Source organism: Eriocheir sinensis, chromosome 10, assembly GCF_024679095.1.
Source record: "Eriocheir sinensis breed Jianghai 21 chromosome 10, ASM2467909v1, whole genome shotgun sequence".
NCBI classification, from domain to species: Eukaryota; Metazoa; Arthropoda; class Malacostraca; order Decapoda; family Varunidae; genus Eriocheir; species Eriocheir sinensis.
The window spans coordinates 369,877-396,847 of NC_066518.1; the positions used below are offsets into that span (position 1 = coordinate 369,877).

Here is a 26,971-nt window from a genome sequence, read left to right on the forward strand (position 1 = left end):
TTGAATTTTCACTTTTTTTATTCATATGATTAGATACACACCACTTAAAATAGAGAATAATAACCATGATGGGTGTGAAGAATGCCACATAATCAAGGTAGCAGAATTGTTACCACCTATTTAAAAAAAAAAAAAAAATCACCAAAAGGAGTTTTCCTTTTTCATTGACAGTTTCATGATTACACACAGATGACCCAGCAGGTGCACATTGCCCACATCTGAATCATAATTACCAAGACAAAGCAGGTAACAATTCAAACAGTATTTCTAAGTTGAGGGTATAATATTTTTCATCACCTTTATTTATTTTGGGGATGGTTTAGAAGGTGGAAACATTCATCTCATTGGCCTGTTATTGGGATATAATACTGTAAACATAATACATTACATTTTCTTTTCCTTGTACAGATTGTTTCATTATCTAAACTAGCATCTACAGCTTTTTCTTACAAATAACATTGACATTATTATAACCATCTAATACTCTACTTTTCTTCCAGATATTGATTTGATTCTTCTGTTTTAATATCAGGGTTGGAAGGGTTAGGGGAACTACATTCCGTAATACTTGGGAGCATATCTTGAGTATATGGGGGTAGGGTGGTAGGGCCCTGTGCTGTAGTGACTGTTCTGAGGGTAGTGGGGTCTGTTGTAAGATGGAGAGTTGCCTTCATATTGGGGTCTTTCATAATCATTGAAAAGAGAACGAGAGCGGCCGTAAGAATAGCTGGACATGAAAGGAAGATCCGTTGTGTAATCCTCATAGTACCTCTGTGGTCCACGAGGGTACATTTCTGGCATGGTGTCCTCTCGGAAAATACCAGATGGCATATTATTGGGGTTGTAGGACGAGAGACGCTCCAGTCTGTTTGGGTAGTAATTCTCCTCTACCATGTAGTCATCATCTTGGAATGAATCAAAAGGTGAAGAATAAGGCAGTGGTGGTGATGTGTGTGAATATTCCTGTGGATGGCCATTGTATTGTATAAAGGGGTTAATAGGTTGTGGATAATACTGTGGACTTTGCCTTTGAATGTTATTTACATGCATTGTGTTGTAATAATCAGGGTTCAGACCTTGTATTAGATCTCTGAAAGAAAGCCTGGGTGTTGTGAACATAGTCGGATAATTTCTTGCTGGAAAGAGAGAATCAAGACCCCTAAATCTCTGTTGGCCTGATGTGCTGAGTGAAGCTAGGAATTGAGGGGGCATTTCATCATCAGGGATTTCATTCATGAAAGAGAACGGGTCCCCTGTGACAGCTCTTTGATGAGGGCGATTGGAGAGGGGAGATGAAAATTTCAGATCATTCATACTCCCAAAGAATCCTGGAAACTTCTTCCTTGGGACTTCATCAACAACAGAATAATAGACCTTTGTAATAGGTCGATCTGAACTCCTAAATGTTGGCCAGTAAGGTGGTTGGTGATGATCCTCTGGATACCAGACCATTGGTGTTGGCTGCTTCTGAGTATTGTAGGAGCCATCTTCCAGGGGTGTAGCAGGGAAATTGTCAAAGTTTTCCCTTGGATCATTTATCATTATGATTTCCATGTTATCATCATCAGGATCCTCTGTGAGATAATCTCGTTCCATAGGTAAAGAATCATCAACCATAGTGTCTGCTTCAGGTGTAAAACCAATCATTAAGGATTTTTCATTTCTCCTGGGCTCAGCTGGCTCTACTGCTGTAGTATCTTTCTCCAGGATATCTAGAAGGGAAGGATATGACACATCACTTTCCACATCAACAATGTGTATTGGCTGGGTCTCTAAGATAGTAACTGCTTCATCTCCTTCGGGCATCTCTCTCCTTCCTGCCATGTCATCCTCAGTGAACCATTGGTCACTATATCTGCCATCTTCAAATGGGTTATTTTCTGATAAGACTTCACCAAGTGATGGCTGATCTTGTTCCAATTCAACCAGATCAGTGTTCACAAAGGAGTCCACTAGAGTAAGACCATCATCCACAGGGAAGATTTCTTTGTCAGGAGAGACATATTGCTCATCTTCTTCAGGGTTGGTGTCAGAGGAATACTCTTGTGGGTCTCTGCTGTATATTGAATCATCATATGGAATGAAAAAGTCCACAAGAGACACATCATCTGTGTCGTCTCTCCCCCTGGAGTCCACTGTATCTCGTGGTACTGCTTCTACCATCACCACATCCCCCTCATTTCCTAAGAAAGAGTCATCCACAAAATGGGTGGCATCATCAACTTCAGAAGTAGGAGGTTCTTCCCATTTACCACCATCTGACTCTTGTGGCTCAAACAATGCCTCAGGCTTGTTTGGGGGTTGATCTTCAATTGCTTGTTCATCATCGTAGTAGCCTGAGTCATAATGCGACTCATTATAGTCAGTTGGCTCCTCATCAAAAAAGTCAGGAACAAGCCAGCTGAGGAGGTCTGATGGCACATCAGCATGATCTGAATAGTAAGAATCATCAGCTGGAACACTTTCTGGTTCCAACTGCGTATCTTCCTCATTATTGGGCTGATATGTCTCTGCTGGGAATTCAGAATCATATTCAGGATTAGGTCCATCCTCCATTCCATGTGGCAGTTGTTCATAATCTAATTCTGTTTGTGGGTCATAGGGGAGCTGCTCCTCTGGACTAAGTGGTACTTCAGAATCGTGTGAAAGTGAATCTATCAGTGGCTGTAGCTGCACTGATAATGGCTGCATTTGGGACTCAGGTCCAGAGGGGACTGATTGGTCAAATGGAGCATTTTCATTCAATAGTCCATATGTGAATGTACCTTCCATATCCTGAGAGGGTGTTTCTTCCTCCACGTGCAGTACCACATAATCATCATCGGGCTCAATGGGAAGCCCTTCCATCTCATGACCAAAGTATGTTGCCTCCTCTCCATCTAGGTCCCCAGGCCCAATAGGAAGGTCCTCTTCTGTGTCTACCTGTATGGGTTGAGGCTCAGGTTGGACATCTGTTGTATCAAGCATTGATTCTTCACCAGGTGATTCATCTTCTGTTCCATCAGGAAGGGGTGAATCCTGTCCTGGTTCCTCCTCATGAACCTGTGGCTGCAGCTGTGTCTGCTCCTGTGGAGGGTTTTGTGGCTCTGCCTGCTTCAGCTCCTCTGGAGAGTCTTGTGGCTGTGTTTGTTTCTGCTCATCAAGAATATCTTGTTCTGGTGCCAGTTTCTGCTCCATAGGAGGGTCTTCTGGAGGTGTCTGATCCTGTACAGGGTCTTGTAGCTCTGTTTGTTGCTGAGGTTGCTCCTCTACCACTTCTTCATGCAGTGCCTGCCCACCACGGGACTCAGGGACTTTGTCAAAGTTTTCCGCAAAGAGGTCATTATCTTCAGGATCAACTCCGAGTAGAATCTGGAGTAAATCATCTTGTTGAGTTTGGGCTGCCGACTCCTGCACAGGGAGGGCAGCCACTGCTGCCAGTCCAGCCACCAAAAGTATAACCTGATGAAGAGAGGATATTTTGCTTAGTTTTCTTCTAGGCTGCCTAAGGTATCAAGCATGAAATATTTCATAACAGAGAATAAAAAGAAAATTGAAAATATTGAAAAACTTGCAATTCATAATGCATGAACAATCTAGATTTCAGTTTAACCTTCATAAGCTCAGCTAATTACTTGTAGTACTTATAAGTGATACACAAACACACACACAGCCACAAGACCAACCAAAACTTTTGCAGCTATGTAAAATGCTAAAGTTAGGTCAAACAAGATACAGAGTAATGCTGACAAAGGTATGAGAAATTTTAAGGAGGAAGAAATTTGAATGAAATGTACTAAATTATACAAGCATCACCACATAGATTGGGAAACTTTTACTTTGATAAAATAAAAATAGGAGAAGAAATGAAAAACAGATTAGCAGAAAGCAACCAGGCTGTCTGGAATATCAAATCGGGTGTTCAGAGAATGTGCAGAAAAATACATGAACCAATGCAAATATTTCTGAAGTCAATAAATCAAGGCAATTGTCATGGCCACAGATGTGTATAAGAACTCGGAAGGCTCAATGTCAGTGTGTCTGCCCAATGTTTCTAAGAGACTGGTCTTGGGCAGCTTGTTGAGAAAAAGGTTTTCATTCCAAATAGATCTGTTCTCCATGTGCTTCAGGAAGTTGCATTCCTCAGTGACAGGGATGACATAGCAAAAGGCAGCCTTTTCATGTGTTGTGTTTCTCCCCAGGTCAGGAGCAGGAAATGTATGGCTCACATTTTCTTGGAGATGGCGAGACTTTTCTACCATAGAACGTGTGAAAAGTAACTTAAGAAAATCAAAGCACAAAGAAATCTGTGTAAATGGGAAAAGGAAAACCATCCATGGTTTTCCTTTTCCCATTTACACTGATTTCTTTGTGCTTTGATTTTCTCAAGTTACTCTTTGTCTCAAGACACACACACACACAAACACAGCCTACAAGACTACATGGAACCCAGGAATCATGGCACTTCCAGTTTTGAGGAACCCCTCAACATTCGCCATGAGACTCTTGACACATCTCTCCATGTGTGTCCTCAAGGGGGCTAGTGTTATAGGTGACAGCCCTGTAGTGGTCCTACTTCTCAGCAAGCCAAGCTCTATGATTTCTCCTTATTCTTGAACGTATCTTCTGAAGGAAAACCACTCCTTGACCTTGGGTACTCTCCAGTGCGCCTCTTTGCAGCCTAGAGAGGTTCACGTATAAAGGTATCCCACAGTTCTACAGGTTCCTTAAGGGTAGTGAGCATATGGAACCATTTTGAGACGACACTGCATACTCACAAGCAAATGCAAAGTCTCAGTTTCTCAAGATGAATACAGTATGAATACATTTTCAGATTTTTCGTGACCTGGTCTGAGTAAAGCATCATTAAGCCTATGATCAGTTGCAAAGAACTCTGTACTCCAGAAAACCCTCCCTACTTTTCTGAGCCCCTACGATAGTGTGATCAAGACTCCATAGGGCTCAATGCTCCATCGCTCTCGGGGGTCAAGATTCGAATCCTGAGCGGATTGTACGTAAGGAAAACTATTTTTCCCGAGTATATAAATCAATTATCTTTAGACTTCTGGAAGTGGAAAAAAAAAAAACTGAGCCCTGAACATTATTATCAAGATCAAAACGCGATTAAAGACTCAATAGGCCGTCCTTTAGTCATGAGATACGTACCCTATGATTCGATGCTAGAATGTCCGGCTCCTGTCTCAGGGGCCCGGGTTCGAAGTCTGAGTGGATTGTTAGAATAAAGATTTTTCTCAAGCAGGTAAATTTCTTATGTACCTCGAGAATCGGAAATACCCTTCCCCCTCCCCTAGACAATGCGCTCATCATGCACCTTGCGCGCGCGCGCCCTCACACACACACACACACACACACGTAAACTAGAAAGATTACAAAGATGGTCGTCCCAGTTAAGTCTGACAGGTTTACACGTTTGAGGAAAGATTAAAGAAAATTGATCTTCCAACGCTAGAAGAGAAAGGAGAAAGAAGTCTTGATAACGATATGGAAGAAATAGAAAGAAGATGCATGAATGTGTAGTCGGAGAGAGGACAGGACAAGTAGGGTGGATAAAAAAAACAAAGTAAAAAAAAACAGACGGAATATGTAAAGCTGATTTTTATATAAGATGAAGGGATTTCGGCATACATAATTAATATTTACATGTACACTCAGTGAAGGGTTATCTATCGGTTTAGCTTTGAGCGAGCAAATGTTGCCCATAAAGGACGACACGTGAAGTTTTCAGAAGAGAACGTTCGGTCTTTGGGAAAAACAACCACGTGCGTTGTGTAACTTGTGTTGGTATGCAGTAAAGACGAACGCGTACGGTTGCCAAAGGCTGGAGTAGGAGACGCGGGGCTTTTACTGCAGCACTACTCAAGGTCACCCTTACCACACCGCGTCCACCAGATACAGACGGATAGGCTGCCGCATAATGCAACTCATAACCTTGAATTAGATAATAATTTACACGATTCAAATAACGCATAGCCACGGCGAGAATAAACGCATAGTCCAGGTGATATGTCCGTACGTTAAGTATAGTTCAACAAGTAGTTCAGACACTAAACAATCGAAGTGTTGGGCAATTGCATGCATGTTCAGCGCTAGACAAACAGGAAAGTTGATGTTGTGTTTAGAAATGCTACGTAAGAAACTAGCTGTTTCTGGTTAGTCGTACTGTAGGCTATTTCAATTTCCGGTTTGTTCACAAGACAATAAAAAAATAAAAAAATCCGGTTCAGGTGTGAGGGTGCATGAGGTGGAGGTCAGTTAGAGGGTACACCCAGTCCCGGCAGCACAGGTGGCGGTGGGTATGTGAGGCCGAATGCACTATTATTCTCTCTCTCTCTCTCTCTCTCTCTCTCTCTCTCTCTCTCTCTCTCTCTCTCTCCTGTTACGTCTTCGTGATGACTGCAGTTGGAGATAGTCGTGGCAATGACGCAGTAGTTATTGCAAAGGGGGTTGGTCAGGGAAGAGGTGGGACTGGTTATATTGGTGGTGTTTCATGTTCTTTGTTCATGTATTGAGAGAGAGAGAGAGAGAGAGAGAGAGAGAGAGAGAGAGAGAGAGAGAGAGAGAGAGAGAGAGAGAGAACTTGATAAACCCGTAAAGATCATTTTGATACACAGAATGGAACGTCTCTTCTTCCGCCCTCCTTTGCCACCCCCACACTCCCTCATAACTCGTGTGAATGAGACATTTTTCTATATATTCCATCTCTCTTCTATCAAGCTGAATGAATCGATCGAGGCATATATACCTGTCACTCCCTCCCTGCTTGTCTTTCTTCAGCACGTATAATGGAAAGGAGACTGAGTAATCTAGCTAGTGAGCACGTGTTTACACACACATAGATTACTGTGTGTGTGTGTGTGTGTGTGTGTGTATATATATATATATATATATATATATATATATATATATATATATATATATATATATATATATATATATATATATATATATATATATGCAAAGTTATACAATCTCTGGCGTGAAGTCTTTCAGCTCATCAGGTAGCTTGGTTGATATGCGCCCTGATTTCTCTTCAGAAAGCACGGGTTCGATTCCTGGCACAAGTGGATTGATGAGATGTTTTTCTGTTCGTTAAAGACAGTTCCTTGATATATATACCACAGCATTGTGTCGTCTTATTCCTCGTAAGAGGGTCGGGACGTCAGGTTGGCTGCTTAAATGCAACCTCTGGCGTGAAATCTATTAGCTCATCAGGTGGCATGGTTGATATGCGCCCTGATTTCTACTCAGAAAGCACGGGTTCGATTCCTGGCACAAGTGGTTTGCTAAGATATATATATATATATATATATATAGAGAGAGAGAGAGAGAGGACAGACCCCATCGACCGATTATTTACAATGAAGAGTATCACTCCTATAATTTTGGCAGGGTTTCTTTGTTATGGGCAGAATTTAAACAGTAAAACACACAAAGGAATACCCATCGTAATGCTACCCACTAGACCATACACTAGACAATACAAGGCGACTTCGAACGTTAGGTAAAGAGAGGGATGATTATTTTTGCTTAGCGGGTTGGCTATATCTCACACACACACACACACATTCACGTCTCTCTCTCTCTCTCTCTCTCTCTCTCTCTCTCTCTCTCTCTCTCTCTCTCTCTCTCTCACACACACACACACACAGTTCTGTAAAACATTCTATGAAACTCTCATGTTCGGTAAGGATGAGGGAGGAAGAGCAATGTTTTCAAGGTATAAAAGTCATATACTCACAACTGACTCAGCCGAAAGATTCAAGGGCAGGCAGGTGCTCGATTGACGTGATATTTATATATATTTTTTTCTAAAGGCATGATCGTCCTCTCTGATATTAGGTTTCTGGTTACTGTTATGTAACTCACGAATTCAGTCCATTTTCTCGACCCAACTAATACCAAACCTTGGCGTGCACTCCTCTGCCCACCATCACTGTGAATCAATCAGTCACCTCCATGTTCATTCGGGGAGCAGCACAGTCCACTTAATACTCGCCCATCCCACTTTTGTCAGGCTCAGGCGCTCTTCTCATCTTCTGCCTCCGAGGTGAGCTGTGTGTGTGTGTGTGTGTGTGTGTGAGAGAGAGAGAGAGAGAGAGAGAGAGAGAGAGAGAGAGAGAGAGAGAGAGTGCATGTGAGTGTGAGTGTGTGTGTGTGTGGAGATATAGCCAGCTTAACATCATTTCACTCACTTGACCATCCACCTTCAGCTGCACGTCACAATCCTCCCTACCTCACCCCTACCACCCCTACCTTTTCATTCTCCCACGCCACCCTTCCACCCACCACCACTCCCAGCGATGAGTCATAGTATCAGTTTCCCATGGTAAACAGCTCCTTTTCTCTTTCAGGACTTCAGCAGCCGTTGATGGACTCGAGGAACCTCACCTCTACCAGTCCATCTCCGCTCATCAAGGTAAAGTGTTTAATTTGATCACTTGCATTTGTACTGTGATGCATCTCGTTTCTCCTCTATAAGTTTAACCCTCCTAAGTAAGTCTCCGTGTTCTTCATTTCACCTCCAGAATGAGCATATTTACCTTCCTCTCTTACATCTGAAATATATTATAAGCGCTACTGCAGGTTTTTCTCTCCTCAGTTTCTATATAATCAATTTTTCCTTTGTTCCTCGTAAACGGCATAGCTCCAACCTTACACCCTCACACGGCGCCCTCTTGTTGGTATCATCCACAATAAGATACAGAGAGAATTTCCTCTTCGACACATCCCGCTTTTCTCTCCTTTCCTAGTGTTGCACAAAAACGTAACCAGCGTCGTGTTATAGATAAACCTGTTACTGCCATCTCGCCCCTGTTATTGTGGCCGCTCCTCATGCCCGTTGCTTCACCTTGCTTCACCTTAGCGTTTCTTGTGAGATTATGTAGTTGTGACCGAGTGACGCAGTTGCTATCCGAAGGTAGTCCAGTGGGAGGCACGGGGCAGGGATTTCCACCGACCGCAGAGGGAAGACTCGGGAATACCCCATCTCTCTCTCTCTCTCTCTCTCTCTCTCTCTCTCTCTCTCTCTCTCTCTCTCTCTCTCTCTCTCACACACACACACACACACACACACATACACACACACACACGCATGGGCATCAGCGTCGCGTCTGGCATAAATTACTGCCTTGGTCAGGTGGGTCAGGTGAACACGGGATGAACCGGGAATTTCCCATCGAAGTAGGAAGAGACAGGCAAGAGGTAGTAGCAAAAAACGGGGGAAATAAGGCGCGGAGTGAAGTAGGAAGAGGGTGAGGCGGTGGAATGCACGGAGGGAGCCAAGTGATTAGAGGCAGGAAGACAAATAGAAGTGGGAGACATGATCGACGAGCGGGATACAAAAGGTAACATGGAAAAGAAGACCGTACGGGGTAGATAGGTTGACTGATAGGAGAGAGAGAGAGAGAGAGAGAGAGAGAGAGAGAGAGAGAGAGAGAGAGAGAGAGATATTTACATAGATTTACATAGAAAAGCCCTAAGGGACTCTGTTCTTGGCCCAGTGCTCTTCGTTATTTACATCAACGATGTGGATGTCGGACTCAATAATCGCATTAGTAAATTTGCAGACGACACAAAGATTGGTAACGTGGTTCACACTGACGAAGACAGGCAAAGCCTCCAAGAGGATTTGCACAAAATTTCAGCTTGGTCGGATAGATGGGAGATGCCCTTTAACGTAGACAAGTGCCTTCAAGTTGGAACAAAAAATAAGAAGTTCGATTACGAAATGCGGAGAGAGAGAGAGAGAGAGAGAGAGAGAGAGAGAGAGAGAGAGAGAGAGAGAGAGAGAGAGAGAGAGAGAGAGAGAAAGGGGGGAGGGGTTGTGCCGGCTTGTAATATCTCCCTCCTCTTCTCTCTCTCTCTCTCTCTCTCCCCCCCCGCCCCTGCTAAGGTTCAACGAGTGAAGAGCTCCTGCCCTTCACTGTTTTCCTACTGCGCTAAACTTGTCTTCTCGGACTTTCCTTCCTTCTTATTCTCATTCTTATTCTTTCAGGGGAGTAGAGCCTTGGCAGTAGTGAGGACATGGTAGATTGAGGACATGGTAGATAATGATGGGGAGGGGGGAGTAAAATAAAGCAGTAGAATAACAAATAGAAGTGGTTAAAGGGCAAAGGAGGAGGAGGAGGACGGAAGCCCAGTTAGGAAAGGGGAAAAAGTTTGAGGGTGGCAGAGGAAGAGGGTCATGAAGCGAGAGAGAGAGAGAGAGAGAGAGAGAGAGAGAGAGAGAGAGAGAGAGAGAGAGAGAGAGAGAGAGAGAGAGAGAGAGAGAGAGAGAGAGAAGGAAATATGAGGAGAGACAGAACAAAGAAAATAAAGATAAAACGAAAGAACGAATGATACAAACAAACAAAAATAGAGGAGACGAGAGAGAGAGAGAGAGAGAGAGAGAAGGGACGTGAGTGGAGGAACGAGGAGTATTAAATGTGTCATGGTGAGAAGTGGAAGAGTAGGAGGGAGGACCGGGAAGGAGTGGAGGTAAAAGAAGAGGAAGAAGAGGAAGAGGAAGAGGAAGAAGAGGTGGTACGGGTCAGACACAAACAATTGGAGGTGAACAGGAATAAAAAAAACATCACTAATCTTTCCTTATCATTAAAAGAGGACGAGAAAGTAATAAAAACATAAGAACATAAGAACGTGAAAAAGAGAAGAGGAGGAAGAGGAGGAACACGTGGGAGAAGGATCTGAGCCGCCTACAAGTGCAATAAATACAGTAAGAGGGTGAGAAAATAAAAGAAAAACAAAACAGAACAGGAAGAAAAGGAGGAACAGAGTGGAGGAGTGGAGTGAGCATGTGGAAGAAGAAACTGAGCTGCCTATGTGGAATATATACAGTAAGGGGATGAGAAAAAAAGGAGGAAGAGGAGGAACAGAGTGGAGGAGTGGCCTGAACCGCCTGTGTGGAATAAGAAAATAAATTAAAAAGAGAACATGAAGTGGAGGAACAGAGTGGAGGAAGGAACTGCATAAGCCTCCTGTGTGGAATGAATACAAAGTGGATGAAAAAAAAATTAAAGAAAACAGGAGGAGGAGGAGGAGGAGGAGGAACACAGTGGAGGAGGTGGACTGAGCCGCACCTGAGTGGAAGAGTTCTGCTGCAGGCTGCTAGGGGTCACCGCCCTCCGCTTGTCTTCCTTCGTCTTCGCTCCACTCTGCGCTTCACTACGTCATTCTTCTTTCTCTTCCTACGTCTGTTATTCTTCCTATTCTTCTCTGTCTCCCTTATTTCTCGTTCTTCCGTGTCCCTGTTTCTCGTCTCTTGGTATGTTTATGTATTCATTTTGTTTGTTATTCCTGCTTTTCTCTTTTCCTACTTTTCCTCTCTTCTCTCCCTACTTTTCCTCTCTTCTCTTTTCTCTCTTCCTACTTTTCCTCTCTTCTCTCCCTACTTTTCCTCTCTTCTCTCCCTACTTTTCCTCTCTTCTCTCCCTACTTTTCCTCTCTTCTCTCCCTACTTTTCCTCTCTTCTCTTTTCTCTCTTCCTACTTTTCCTCTCTTCTCTCCCTACTTTTCCTCTCTTCTCTCCGCCTGTAAGAAAGCCAATACAATGCTTGGGTTCATAGCGAGGGACTTCGAATACAAGACGCCGGGAGTTATGTTATCCTTGTATAATTCGCTGGTAAGGCCCCACCTAGAATACGCCGTGAAATTCTGGTCTCCTAATTACAGGAAAGACATTTAATTACTTGAGAGAGTACAGCGCCATCACTGAGGACGAAGCCCTATGAAGAGCGACTCGAGCGACTCAACCTCTTCACGTTGGAAAAGAGACGACTGCGGGGAGACATGATACAAGTCTTTAAGCTCAGCAACGTTGATCACTCCAAACTCTTCACGCTACAAACTAACCTGAGAACAAGAAACAACGGAAAAACAATTCAAGCAAAGCGATGCAATACCGATATCGGCAGGAGTTATTTCTCGAATAGAGTTGTTCGCCACTGGAACAGCCTTCCTGCAGAAGTAGTTAGCGCAGAGACCATCAACTCCTTCAAGAAACGCATTAACCGCCACTTTGCTGCATCGGGAGTGAACTGAACGTTCCCAAGAGTAAATACACAAGTGCTTTAATCCTTCCCTGCAAGCCACTCCTATGCCAAACGGATTGATTAAATCACTGAACGCAGGCAGCCTAGTAATGAGCCAACAGGCTTTCTGCTGCCTGCTAGTCCATGTTTACTTTTCCTCTCTTCTCTTTTCTCTGTTCCTACTTTTCCTCTCTTTCTGCTTTTCTCTCTTCCCTGCATCTTTTCGAGTCTCCTTTCCTCCCTGTGTGTATCCTTCCCCTATTCCTTTTATTATTTTCCATATATATTGCAGGTCATTCTTGCTTCGCTCTCCCTCTTTTCCCTCCTCTATATCTTCCTCCTTTCTTGCGTATAAATACGTATCCCTCCCCCTTTTTTTCATTTTTTTATTTGTCATTAATTTTGTCCTTGCTTTCCTCCCTACCTTCGTTTTTTGTTCTTCCTCTTCTTTTACATCTGTCTGACTCTTCCCCTTTTTTTTCCTTGTTATGTATCCCTCCCATATTGTTTAGTTTTATATATTAATTATTTTATTTGTCATTCTTAATTCCTTCTCTTCCTTACTGTTGTTCTTCCACTTCTATACACTTCTGACGTTCCCTTGGTCCTCTTGTGTATTTTTTCTCTTACATTATATCCCATCTTCCCTTCTCGTACACTTTAACTGCTGTTGCGTTGTGTCTCTTCCTTTCCTTGTAATTCTTGCTTGCTTTTATTTCGTTTACTTATTCTCTTTTGTGAGTCCCATGTTTGCCTTCCTTTCTCCCACTTTCATTCCTTTCTCTCTACTTTTTCTATTCCCTTGAAGTATTCAGTCGTATTCATCCCTCCTTCACTGTGCTTGTATAAGTGACTTCTTCTGTTCCTTCCTTAAACCACTGCTTGTCTTCCTGTTTCCCACCTTCATTCCATGCAGTTCTTCCCCCCCAATCCTGCTTCCTCTCTACTTGCGTCCCTCACTTTTTCCTCCGACCTTCCCTTCCCTTCACCCTACTTCCCTTCCTTCCCTTCTCATCGCCCCACTTCCCCGCCCTCTCTCTCTCCCTCTCGTCACCTTTTTGCTCCTTGTTTGCTTACCTCATCAATCTGACTCTTCCCACCTCGAATCCTTGTTTTGTATACCAATTTGGAAGAGGAGGAGGAGGAGGACGAGGGGAGCATGCATAATGATAGTGATAATGAAGAGGGGGGAGGACGAAGCCAAGGAGGAAGAGGAGGAGCTAGAAGAGGAAGGAAGAGGAGAAAAAATACTAACACTATGAAAGGAAAAGAGCAATGAAATAGGAAGAGGAGGACGAGGGGGAGGTGGATATGCATTGTAACATTTTACTAATCGGAAAGAAGAAGAAGAAAAAGAAGAAGAAGAAGAAGAAGAAGAAGAAGAAGAAGAAGAAGGGCCAGAAGGGGGAGGACATAAAGAATAAACGAGGAGGAGCTGGAAGCAGGGGGAGGAGGAGAAGGATACCACGTGCCTTGCATCTAAATGATTCAAACAACAGAAAAAAAAAGAAGGAAACAAGTACAAAATAAGTTAAAAAAAGAAAGAAGCAGCAGCAGGGGAGGAGGAGGAGGAGGAGGTGGGGGAGGAGGATGGAGCAAAGGAGTCAGGAAAGGAGGAGGAGGAGGAGGAGGAGGCGGTAGGAAAGGACAGGAGTGGGAGTTCCGGGAAGATGGAAAGGAAGACAAGGAGAGTCGAAGGTCAAGGACAGCCATTAGATTAACGAGAAGGCAGACCAGAATAGGAGAGGAAAGGAGGGTCGGGAAGGACAGACGGAGAGATAACAGCTGAGAAAGAGGATATGAAGGAGCTGTGGTATGGGCAGCGATTATGGGGGTGAGGGGGGAAGGAAGTGAAGGAAATATAGGAAAATGAGAACCTACAGGAAAAAATGGAATGAGTAGCGGGGACAACAAATAATGAGAGACAAGGCGGGTGGAGGGAAAAGGAGCTGAAAGTGGAGCTGGAAGTGGAGGAGTATGGGAAAGAGGAGGAACAGCAGGAAGGGGTCTGAAAATAACACTACATGCCTCAGGGGATATTACTTGCATTGTCCTTCCCGTGATCTTTTTGAGAGAGAGAGAGAGAGAGAGAGAGAGAGAGAGAGAGAGAGAGAGAGAGAGAGAGAGAGAGAGAGAGATACTTATCATTTGACGAGGCCCTTAGTTGTCAGTCTGTTTGTCTCCCTCATTGCTTGTCCTTGTGTGTGTGGTGTGTGTGTGTGTGTTTGCTTCTGTATTTATTTGTTTCGTTTCATTGACGTCATTATCATCATCTTTCTTAGTGGCCGTCATGAATTATTATTTCTGTCCCTCTGCACAAATTCTATGTTATGTAAATGAAGATGATGGTTAGGGAAGAGAGAACAATTAATTGATAGATTCACAAGTGCTGCTTTTATACTATTTGCTCTTTAAAGTGTCTGCTAATTGAATTAAAAATTGAATTAAATAAAAATGTACATATAGGTATAACTTCTTTTTTTTTCAGCGAAGAAATCGATATGTAATGTAACGGAAAGGAGGCTGATGAATAAAAAAAAAGAATATAGGAAAACAAAAGACAAAAGGAATCATGGGAAACCACATAAAACCGCAGATAATTGAAAAACAGGACAAAAGATGACGTAAAAAATATGCAAAAAAGAGTAGCAAGGATGGGAAAAGGAAATGAAAGAGTTAAACAATATATCGAAAAATATGACAAAGAAAATGGAGCTGAAATTCACAGGTAAAAAGAAATGGACAGAATTCTCAAAAGAGCGAGACGGTTCGAACCCGATGACACGACGCAACGACAGGAAGGGAGCCCGGCCTAAGGTATTGTTAAATGCTCCCACCCCTCACACCAACTATTTCCAAAGGCCAAAAAGGAGGTTAATCGAGTTCTAATGAGTGTTCTTTTAGGTTCACGGTACAGAAGAAGGCTCAGACTACCACCAGGGTCATAACAGTACCCCTGGAAATGCCCTAAACTCCCACGAAAGACTGGTAAATTACGTGTTTTTGGGCTCAGAAATGTTTAAAAATATGGGCCTAATTAGTAACCCCCGGAGCCACAACCTTAAAACATCGACTCCATAATTATGACGATGGGTAAAACCTGTCTAGATGAAGAAGATGAAGAAGAAGAAAAAGAAAAAGAAGAAGAAGAAGAAGAAGGAAGAGGAGGAGAAGGAGGAGGAGAAGCGGATAAGACGAAGGAGTAAATGGAAAATATAAAGAAAAGAGGAAAAAGATGAAAAGAAAGAAGATAACAGAAGAAAAGTGAATAGAAAATTTTATCACGTCAAGGGAAAAATAGATCATGACGTTCTGGTACCACCACAGCCTGAGACGGCCTCCACACGTCGTCCAGCGTCAGAAATGAGCCTTACCGGTGACATTATCATTCCTTAGGCCTGTAGCGACATTGTCATTCATCGGCCCTGGAGAGAGAGAGAGAGAGAGAGAGAGAGAGAGAGAGAGAGAGAGAGAGAGAGACCCATCCCTGACCCCCCATACGATCAGATCAGCCAAATAGACTGCCTTACTGACAGACAAACAGGAAAAAAAAATGTACGATATATGATGCAAGTTGAACCATTTCCCCACCTAAGATCACTACGAGAAAATTTAATGTGTACAACCATGTAAGGTACGAAAGGGATTTTTTTTTTTTTTTTAATTTTTTTTACGTCGAAGCCTGTAACACCGGTAGGCTTTCTTGAAGGGCCTGGTGGTCGGCCCGAGCCCGTCTTGGTGCGGGCAAGTGTTTATAGTGGCGCCCTCTTCATAATTTCGTTAATATCGGAGTATGCTCATTGTGTACGGTATAAAATTTATTACTGGTGACGTTACCTCGAGTATGGCAAAGTATACACGTTGCCTATTGCTCAATCCACTCGTAATTGACAGTTAAAGAATAGAGAGATTTAAGGGAAAATGGAGAGGAAAGCAGAAGGGTGAAGTGGTGGATTATATGGATCGTGGAGTAAAGTGGACACGAAATCTTAAGACTGGAGAGTGTTTGTGAAAACGTGTGTGGAATGGAATACCGTAGAAGTCAGTATGTGCAAATGAAACTGGTGGAGGGTCATAAATATTGCATGGAGTGGCTTATGATAAAAGTTAGCATGTGCAGATGAAACTGGTGAAGGGTCATAAATAGTGCATGGGGTGGATCGTGATTGATGTCAGTATGTGCAGATGACACCGGTGAATGGAAGGGGGGCGATGGTCTCGTGGGTCAGAGCGTCAAGCCAATGGAAGGATGATCCAGAGCGTGGCAGTTTGAGCCGCGTGACGTCAGGAAGGTCATGCGGTCTCAACCCCAAAACCACAACCTCCCCAACAGCGACCCTATATGAACAAGTAATAGCTGTCAAGACAAAGAAGAAAAAATGAAGAAATTATTACTCGCTCTTCACCTTCAAATTTTGAAGGTGAAGAGCGAGAGGAAAGGATGAAGTTGCGACAGACTGGTTGGTGGGGGAAAGGGTTTTTAGTTAGAAGGAATGAAGAGTTGGAAATCCTAAATGCGTGATGAGAGAATGGGAGATGGAGGAAATAGGGAAGGAGTGCTGGCGTGCAGGGGTGGAAAGTGAAGAATCTTTTTAAGACGACTAATCACTTTTTTTCTTTTTTACTTGTATCGCCCCCCAAAAATTGCATACCTATTTAGCTAGATAGTGTGTGTGTGTGTGTGTGTGTGTGTGTGTGTGTGTTCACACGCATTATAATGTATTGTACTTACATATATAGAGACAGGCTACACAAGGACACACACACACACACACACACACACACACACACACACACAGTGGCTTACGACACCATTGAAGAGAGTAGGCCAAGGGAAGGGAGGGAGGAAGGAAAGAATATAGAGAAGTGAAGATCGAGGCGGATGAGGGAAATTATCACCACCTCGTTGAGTCCTCTTCCCGTTACCTCCAGTGATGCGTCGTGCCTCTCCCTCCCTCCGGCATATTTTTTTTCTCGTTATTTTCTTCTCATTCTCTTTCCCTCTCCGGCACTCTCCACATACTTCACCTCGTTCTTTATTTCTTCTGTTTGTTTCATTCGTACGGAAACTGTTTTAAGGTGGATATTTCCTTCATACTTCATTAGACCTATGCATTGCGTCTGTCTGTCTATACGATTATCTGTCTATCTGTTTATCTATCTGTCTTCATGTCAAATAAGTCTTTCCGTTAGTAGGCCTTCCACAGCACACATCCACAGTTTTACAAGACCATCATTAACGCCACAGGGCCGAGACGAACGCAAGGTTTTAGTCTGTCTGTCTGTCTCTCTCTCTCTCTCTCTCTCTCTCTCTCTCTCTCTCTCTCTCTCTCATACACATACACACACACATCACGGATCGTTAAGTGTAGGGTGGAAATTGCTTTGTTGTATCACAGCCTTTGTTAGTGGATAGTAGTTGTGGACACACTGATGAGGGAGTACGGAAGTCTTCATGATTCATTAGTAGTGGGGAGGCGACGAAGCCAAGGTCAGGCGCAAGGGATGCCTTCTCTAAAGGAACCTGCGAGGCGTGTGTTGACTTGTACTTTGAGCGGTGGTTGCATTAATGAGTGTGGCTGCTGCTACTTCTACCAACATCACTGATACTTCTAGAACTTCTGCTGCTGCGACACGCGACTGCTACTCTCTCCACAACCACCTTCGCTATATGAACAACACTAACCACTGCACCTCGCTACCAATAACTACTAATTATTTTTATCGGTATGGCCACCCTTAGCCGTCCATAAAGTGAGTTTTGCCATTCATTCGCCATCATTCATTTATCGATTCTTCCCCCAGATCTAACCAGCTTGATATGTTTGTTCACCTAAGGATGTTTCAATTTGGTGACACTGTCACTCCGTCTACATAGATTTAATGGTAACAGACTAACATAAAGACAGACCGACAACGACGAAAACATTATCTCCATCCTCAAGGCGGGAGATAACTGTTGACTATGGCATTCAAATATCAGTCAATACGAGAGAAGGAACAGTGTGCAGTGGCCTCTACTTGTGTAGTATTGGTGGGAACACGTCAAAGGCCCGTGATCCCTCCGCGCCGAGTCCGCGGAGGGGCACAATGATAACAGCGTCGCTGGCTTTTACGTGGCTGGGCTCTGTCGATCTAGGCTGAGCTGTAACCAGGGTTTAATTATAATTAGCCCCTGGGCTGTATTATGACTCAACGCGGACTCGAGTTCATGCTGCACCCCCATTTTCTTCTTCGCCTCCAGTCCTTCACACGAGCGGCCAGCCAGTCACGACGACAGCCACCATGACCATGAAGCCGAGTGAAGGTGAAGTTCACGGCTGAACCACAAAAGATTGGACAGAGTGGAAGTTTCTCTCGTTGCCCTTTCCCTCCAGCCCAATATATAACTCTAGCCTCTCGGGTTTCTTGTCACCTTTGAGCAACCTACACGTTAGTCATGTGAGTTTATCCTCTTCGGCAACTTCATGAATTATTTAGTGCTCAGCGTTCTAATGAATTCTGTCTGCCCATTGAGGATCATTCGTATTTGATCAGCATGGACAAACAAGATGCAGCACAGCGTGTACACACACACACACACACACACACACACACACACACACACACGGGTTGCAGTGGACTATTGCTCCTGCCTTTCCAGATTGCCGCCCAACAGGTTAAGGTTCGAGCCTCGGTCACGCCGATTTTTTCTCCCACCAACACGGAGTGGCCGCTGTTCTCCTTTAAGCTGTGGGGGGTGGGTGTTTGTGTGTGTGTAGAGGGTGGGGGGTGGGGGGAGAGGCTCCGTCGTACCCACAGATTAACTAACGAGCTCCAAAGCTCTCCTGGAGGGCAGTGGCTAGTAGTGGTAACGATCGAGTCAAGCATGAGATCAGGCCGTGGTGAATCAATCTCACACACACACACACACACACACACACACACACACTCGGAAAGAAGCCGGCTCTCGCTGGTTTAGACAACCTCTCATTCTCATCTGGTCGGGTCAAGATAAATATCAAATTGATCTCCTTGGTTCATAGAATAGGTTTGGTTAATTATCCGACATCAACAAGTAATGAAATATACCACTGATCAATGCAGCTTGCGCCTGTTCTAAAACATCCATGGACATCAAAGCGGCTTTCGAAAATTCATTAATCGGCGAGATTAGTTGAAAAGGCAAGTGTTTTGACGCTATTTTTTCAAATCTTATTTTTCCTTCATTTTTACGTTACTTATTCCGCTTTTGAGCTCCGTTAGCAGACTTACTAGAATTTAAATCCAATATCCACATTGATTTATGACTGAGGTACAAAGTTGGCAGACAGGAATGTAAGTAGCATTGTGTGCCCGCCTTTCCCCTAGCTTGAGATGAGTTACCAGAGCCATATTGTTTCTTCTTGAACCTACGGGAGCGAGGAAATGATAAGTAAGGAAAGAAAATAAGAACTAAGACAAGAGAGAGAGTCAAGGCAATTTTCCACCTATTACGTGAAGAAAATCGGTTAACGGTAGAGAAATTTTCCTTTAAATTCCTGACCCACTAAGACATGTAGTGAAGATGATGGTGTGGCGTGTTGTCGCTAGTGGAGGTGTTGTAGTATCGAGAGATTTTGTGATGGTGGTGACAGATGACTGGCTTGAGAGCAACGGCCCAGTATGATGCGCCCAGTACCAAAGATGTCACTTGAGACATTTCATTGCACCATGGTGGGAAATAAAATAACTTCTTTATCACTTAATTTCCGTCACTTGCTACTTCCCTACGAACAGACACTCAAAGGGGGAAGAAAATTAGCCTGCACGATGCTTATGAAATCAGTTGGTGCATGGGAAAAAGTGTTACTTCTATGGAACAAAATCCGGTGATGGAAAACATAAAACTTGAAGGGCTTTTTTGTGGTGCTGTGAAACTTAAAGCTTGTGTTGTTGTGCTGAGAGCTGTGTTGCATTGTTGAGGCGCTTTAATGTGATGCTGAGGGTATTCGGATGGTGAGAGGCTGGTTTAATTTGTTAAGTTTGCGTGAGGATGGTTTTGGAAAGATATGTTATAATGCTGAAGATAAGTTGCAGAGCACTGAGTGATTGTTAGTCTTCTACTGTGCTGAAAGACTGTCATTGTGCTAAGAAGAATTGTTAGGCTGTGTTATGGTGCTGGAAACTGTTTGGTAACGATTAATCAGAGGTTATGACAGACTGATGTGGTGCCGAAAGACTGTGATATTGTATGGAAAGGTGTTATTCGGCTGTGTTGTGGAATGTGGCGTTTCATGACAACGTAAATTGCGCTAAGGTGCAACCCGAGACTGCACACAGCCGCGGGGAAAGAGGCGAGCTATCCGGGACTCGGAGGGGCAAGTAACGGACGGGGAGCAGACCCTTCCCCTTCCCTGTGGGGTGGTTGCTACCTGCACAGCCACGAGATCCTGTAGGACGCGCCCGAACGCACGCACACACAATATATAACTAGGTACACACACACACACACACACACACACACACACACACACACGAGGTCGCGGTAAGAGACTGAGGAAGGCAAGGTGCCTATGCTTTCCCCATAGATGCACTGACACCTGAAATGACCTCCAAAGAAGATAGAATAGGTAGATAGACATAGAGATAGAAAATACTCATGAATTTACAGTTAAACTAATAAACTGAGATTTAGACGGAACCCTACGAGTGTATCCACAACTAGGTAGATACGTGCGTGCGCGCATAAAATCACATCAGTTCACATCACTTCTGCAGACTTAATTCGAAGAGCATTACCAAAAAAAAAAAAAAAAAAATGCCCTGCTTTGCCATGTATGTATTTTACCTAAAGATTTGTTAGTGTAAATGACGAAAAGAAGAAAGGAGGAGGAAGAGGTGGTGGTGGTGGTGGTGGTGAAGGGGGGGATGAAGAAGGGAAGAGGGGGAAGAAGAGCTCATGGTGGAGTTCGGAAGAAGAGGAAAGGGTGGTGGGAAGGGGTTGTCGAAGGGTGGGAAGGGGAGGGAGAAAAGAGAAGAGGAGGAGAATAGCAGAAGCAGCTGACCGGATGTTCGTCATCCCTTACGGCAGACTGCGCATCACGCCTCCCCGCCATTTAACACCGCCCTTCACAGTCCATCTTCACCTCACCGCCATCGCCGTCGCCACCACCACCGCCACCTTTGAAACGTGAGACTCGAGCTGGACACAGGATTGAATTTGCAGCTGTGTCATGACTCGCACATAATACTTCCGACTGAGTGGCATACTGAAGCGTTTTCGTTGACGATCGTAAGAAAATTATCTTATGAAATGGAATACGGAAAAAAAAAAGAAAATAATAAAGCCTTGTAATACGGACATCGCCATAAACGGACATATTCCTCACCAGTTTATTATTATTGTTATTATTTTGTTTACCACCAGCATGATGCCGATTTTGTTTAGTCCCTGAACTGCCTTATCTTACCGAAATAAATATATAGATGAAATAAGAATACTTTTAGCCCTTATTACACTAAAAGCAAACACACCGGGTGGAGACTCCAGTAGGTTTTAATTAAGTATACTAATATGTTTCCATACCCAGTGCAAAACTCGCATTCCAGTATCGTCACCTCCATCACTATTGTCATTACTACCGTTTTGAAAATAAAAGTAGATGTATAGATAGATAGATAGATGGACAGACACATAGACATGCAGACACAGATTGACAGACAGAGACAGAGAGTGGAGATGGTTTAATGGAGTCATTCTAAAGTGGTCAAATATAATAAATGATGACAATGATGATGAGAAAGATGATGATGAGGAGGATCTACTCACTTCTCTTCTCATGGTGTGTCGTGTAATAAGCCAGCGCTGCTACGCTTGGTTTTATACTCCCGTCGACCCGGGTTGCCAGCTACTCCTTGGCACCGACCACAGGCTGTCAGTTCACCTCTTGCATGCCTTCAGGACGATGATGAGCCGCATAGGCAGCCTTGAAGTGTGATCTGTATACATCGCCGCTTCGACTTTCCTGTATTTACCAAGTCATCACACATGCTTACTTTCATATCCTCAGGGACACAAGCAAGCACGTGAGAAGCTAAGACAGAAAGCAGTGATAAAAAGTATAATTTTCATGGTTCAGTGATTGCCTTAGGCTCTTAAGTGCGTGTAATGCCAGGAAGTTTAGATTGAGTTGAATGTACTAAAGGACAACTACACTCTTAACCTGGCATTACATAATAAGGTTAATTTTAATCAAGGTTTTCGACTGTTTCAACTAGATTTTTCATTTTATTCCACAGATTACATCCTCTTACCGTGTTGAAATCACCTGCTGGGATGGAAAGTGACGGGAGGAGGAGAGACAGAAAGGGGGGAACAACGACACCGATGAGGACGGAAGCGATGACAATGACAGCAGCAACGAAGAATAGTCTTACGAAAAAGGACTGAAGACGGGCGACAACTTTGATGATGAAGATGACGAAGAATGCGACAACGAGAAAAAAGTACCGGTAAGTGGTGATGCGCACGAGGACGAGACAAAAGTGGAAGAGAGAGAGAGAGAGAGAGAGAGAGAGAGAGAGAGAGAGAGAGAGAGAGAGAGAGAGAGAGAGAGAGAGAGAGAGAGAGAGAGAGAGAGAGAGAGAGAGAGAGAGAGAGAGAGAGATTTTTCTTTTTATTTTTTACATAGATTTCCATAGAATATTTACACTACACAGACCATCCTAGGTCCAAATCAAGTGATTAGTCCTTAAACCTCAATGCAATTAAATAAAATAGAATCAGACGGATATTAAGGCAGGTTTTAAGATGGCGTATGTGGCGGTCGAGTTTGTTGTTAAATGAATTCAGCACATTGCATTGCACTATTGCAGGTGAGAGTTCATTCCATTCTCGTGCTAGCACGTTGGCACGGAAAAGGTTGGTGCAATCAGGATTTATTTATATACACTTAAAAGTGTGTCATTATTTCTCATTCAAGATGTGCCATCATTCATGAACAAATTAGACCTGTCCACGTTTGTTTAGTCAGTATTTTGAAATACTGAATCAGTTTCCCTTGAAGGCGACATTTCTCAAGAGATTAAGAAATTAGAGCCACTGCAGTTCACTTGGCAAAAAGTACCATCAGGTTGTCTGTCCTTCTAAGCCTTTTAGTAGACACTGGAGTGCCACCCTTGTACCTGCATGTAGATGGCTTACTAGTAAAATGCTGGTTTAGATTACAATGACACCCCAAGAATCAAGCTTTCAGTTGCCACAAACATCACAATGGACACCTTGTTCAATGGCACACCACTTCTGACCTTTTCCTTTTATATTTCCCAATGGCCTTAGTGCACCTCCCTTCTATTGACCCCTGGGAATTTCTAGAAACACAATTTTGCTGTTACTTTTTTTCACTAAGGTTGTTGTTTTGGAGGAAACAGCCAAGCAGTTCTTCCTGTCACACACTACCAGCCATGCAATGTCTATACTAGTATTCATGAACGTCTTCAAATTCAGTGCTCACATCAAATTGGAGGCAATCTTTCCAGAGAGCTCGCAATGTGGGAGCCTCCCCTCTCTAGCCTTAGTTACTGCAGAGCTCTGCAATTCTTTTAGCAATTCAAACTATCTTTACATTACCAGTGAGTTGTTTTATTTTCTACTGTGATTCCCAGGCAGTGCTGTTAACCTTGGGGGATTTTACCATCATTCACCCAATTATCTTTGATATTTTTAACTGGTTGGTCTTGGCCAAAAGATGGGGCCATCAGTTGTCCTGTTGTTGGGTCCCTGCACACGTCTCTGTTGCTGGCAATGAGGGGCCGATGAGGTGGCATGGGCCTATGCTTCTGATCCTCCCTCACTTTGCCCCCTCCCCTCCAGGAACCTGGACTCCACTGTGTGCTCTGCACTCCACAGTGTGTGGCAGAGCAGGTGGGTGGGAGGATCTGACTTCCACTACCAAGATAGGGGAGATTACAACCAGGGGTTTACATCCTTGGTCATACTCTCACATCAGGGGTTGCAAGGAGACAATTCTGACCTACCTTAAGACACGCCTCCGTGGTCTAGTGGTCAGCGTGCCTGCCTACTACTCCACGGGCCCAGGCAGTCGGCATGCAGCTCACCCAGCTGTTCATCCTCCTTCTTGGGCTGGTCGATAAATGGGTACCTGGGGAAACCTGGGGAAGGTAAACTGTGGTAACTCGGATGTCACACTGGCCCTGTGTCCCAGGGTAATGGGCTCCCTCCCACCACAGGCTAAAGGGCCAATGTTACAGAGATGAGCACCGAGGCCACACGCTGCTTCAGTGTATGCCCCCAACTTTACCTTTACCTTGAGACAGGCTACACTTGCTACACACATGGTTTCTTCATGTCTTGAGATGTTTGGTTCCACTAACTGTTCAGCATTTCCTGATCAAGTGGTCCAGTCTGGGGGGCATGCAAAAGAGAAGTACTGCTTCTGGACATGGGAGTTTTTCTTTCTTCCTGGTGCTGGAGATGATGATGCTCTCCTCAAGATGAGGTCATTAAATGCCTGCAATAGGTTGGTGTTTTCCATCTCAATCAATCTCATGTTCTTTAAAAAGTACCCCTCTCACACATAATTCATGGCTTAGTAATGGGCATTATTTCCTGTTCCACTCGTTGTGTCAGGAAAATGGATGGTTCACATTTCTTGGAGGGGCTCGGGTTTGACTACCAAAGAAAAATGTGAGTACAGTGACCCCATTTCCAACACATTTGTCCAGGGCGTGTCATGTCCAAAGCAGGATTTTTTTGACAAGTATTTAAAAAAAATACTGTAACAGCCCATTCATAGATGTTTAATAATACTTTTTTTTGGCAAACCAATACCTCCTGCCCCAGACTTATAACCACACACTTTGTCTGTAGAGCACTTAATACAAGTAAAACAAGTTAAAGCAATACTTTATGACAATCATTCAAATCAACAAAGGACACGTTTGCTCAATTTCTTCAAGTTTTCAAATTTCATGAATAATAATTCAAATTATTTACAACAACTTAAAATCAGGAAAATAAAAAAATGAAACAATGAATAGAAATAAATAATAGAAAATAACATAATAAAGCTGAGCTGCTCAGCTGCTCAGACATAACAAACGGACAAGAACAAGCAGACAAGAAGCAAAGGAGCTTAGCTGCTTATTGAACCACATAACATTAGACATTTTTAGACAGAACACACAAGCAACAGAAACTAATACAACAACTAACACAGAAAGCAAATAATATTAAAGGAATTCAACAACTCTCAACAGGAATACCATGCCATAAGACATTAGCACCATCCACACCACCTCACTACCACCACCACTTCACCTAGTGAGTCTTAGGCAGTCAAACAGACATAGTATTGGGAACTTCAAAAACTTAGCCTTTTTTAAGATTTTTTACCCTTTGGTTCCTGGACTTGACAACTGCTGATGACAACTGCTGTCTGTATTTTGTTTGTCTTTCTGTAATCTGGGAATGAAAACTTTTTTTTTTATTTTCAGAAATTTTTTTTAAATTCTCTTTTTTTCTTTTTTTTTTTTTTTTTTTGTTCTTTAAACAACATCAATTTTCTGACTTTGTTAAACATGATGCAAACAAGACTAATGATCAGTGGGACAAGAGGGGCACTATAAACTAGAGAACTGAGATGTAAAAGAAATGCAGATAAGTATTTGCAGGATATCTCTTTGGCTTGATGCTGAAAAGTCTGTCTTGCTTCTCTGGGGCCCATTATTTTATTCACATTTATAATTCCCTATCATTCTACTGTCCATTGATGAATAAACCAAGTAAATATTCTGTTATCTTAATGAGCCACAGAAAAGATGTATAATTTGTGTAGTGTGGAGAGGCCAGTTTCTCAGATGAATTGGAGATAGACTGCCTCAAAATGCTGTACAATCAGTGACAGCTTACCAAAGCAGCCTAGGCTCCAGTTGCCGGATATGAATGATGGACTAAAGTAAGGACCCACAATGGTCTCTCTGAGAAAAGTATTGGTGTTGCATGGTTTAGATTTTGGGGTTTAGTTGCGTTTTTGATGAGGGGGAAGGATCTCTGATTAGAGTGCTTCTTCTTACTAGGATATGTAAACTTAAGAAGGGAGTGTTCAGTGCTAAACTAAATGTTTGGAAATTAATAATATTTATCTGGATAAAAATTCAAATATTTCTTTAAACTACAGATACTTTAATTTTATACAACTGTATATCCATTAATTAGAAAAAAATATAAAGTCCAGAAACCTATACTACGCCATTCAGTTGTTATTATTATTATTTATGTATAATGTTGAGCATTGGAATATATGTTTTCTGTGATGCCAAAATTAGGAATAACTTCCAATAACTTCAAGGTGTTGGTATATTATGATTATTGCTATGACTCTCCTTTGACTTAAAAGGAAATATATCTGCCAATCTTCTAACATTAGATATTTAAGGTTACATTCAAATATTTACTTTTCAACACCCAACTGCTCTGGTGGAGTAATGTACCCATAATGTGGCAGACCTTATACAATTGAATTTTCTTATATGAAAAATTTACTAGACATATTTCTTGTGGGTTTAAGATTTTTTATTCATTAATTACAAAACTCAGTGAAAGAAGATTAATGCAAAATCAAATATAAGGATACCTTAAGTTTTTTTACCTCAGAAGTTACTACAGTCTAATACTTACAATATCAGAAAAATCCTCATACTAAGAATTTTCATCTAGGACAGCATATCACAGCTATTTATGGACTATATTCACTTCTTGTCATCTAGAAAAGTGTTAATAAAGAAGAAATATAGGCAAGCAACATTTGGCACCAGAGATGGCCACCTATATTAGTGGAGGAAGTCAGTAAGTACACTTCAACTATTGACTCTAGTCCTATTGTCAGCTCGAGGGTCAAGCAACTCGCATGTCTACATGAAAATATTATGTCATTTCTATTCTAATTTTCTAAGCTTTTTACTTC

General features: G+C 42.9%; 1 protein-coding gene and 1 long non-coding RNA gene across 3 annotated transcripts in view; one reads left to right on the forward strand and one right to left on the reverse strand.

The window, feature by feature from the left end:
* Positions 1-21,967, reverse strand: LOC126996387 (cell surface glycoprotein 1-like). The gene is made up of 2 exons (XM_050856754.1): positions 21,817-21,967; positions 1-3,441 (listed from the first exon to the last, which is right to left on the reverse strand). The coding sequence occupies exons 1-2, from the start codon at positions 21,826-21,828 to the stop codon at positions 553-555; spliced, it is 2,901 nt and encodes a 966-aa protein (XP_050712711.1). The 5' UTR covers positions 21,829-21,967; the 3' UTR covers positions 1-552.
* Positions 4,351-26,971, forward strand: part of LOC126996390 (uncharacterized) — a 24,562-nt gene continuing 1,941 nt past the window's right edge. Inside the window, exons 1-3 of one of the 2 annotated variants that reach the window (XR_007751148.1) lie at positions 4,351-6,293; positions 8,352-8,416; positions 22,287-22,499. This is a non-coding gene — a long non-coding RNA (uncharacterized LOC126996390). Of the gene's footprint in view, positions 6,294-7,740; positions 8,048-8,351; positions 8,417-22,286; positions 22,500-26,971 lie in introns of those variants that run through there. The other variant, XR_007751147.1, reaches the window with a different exon arrangement.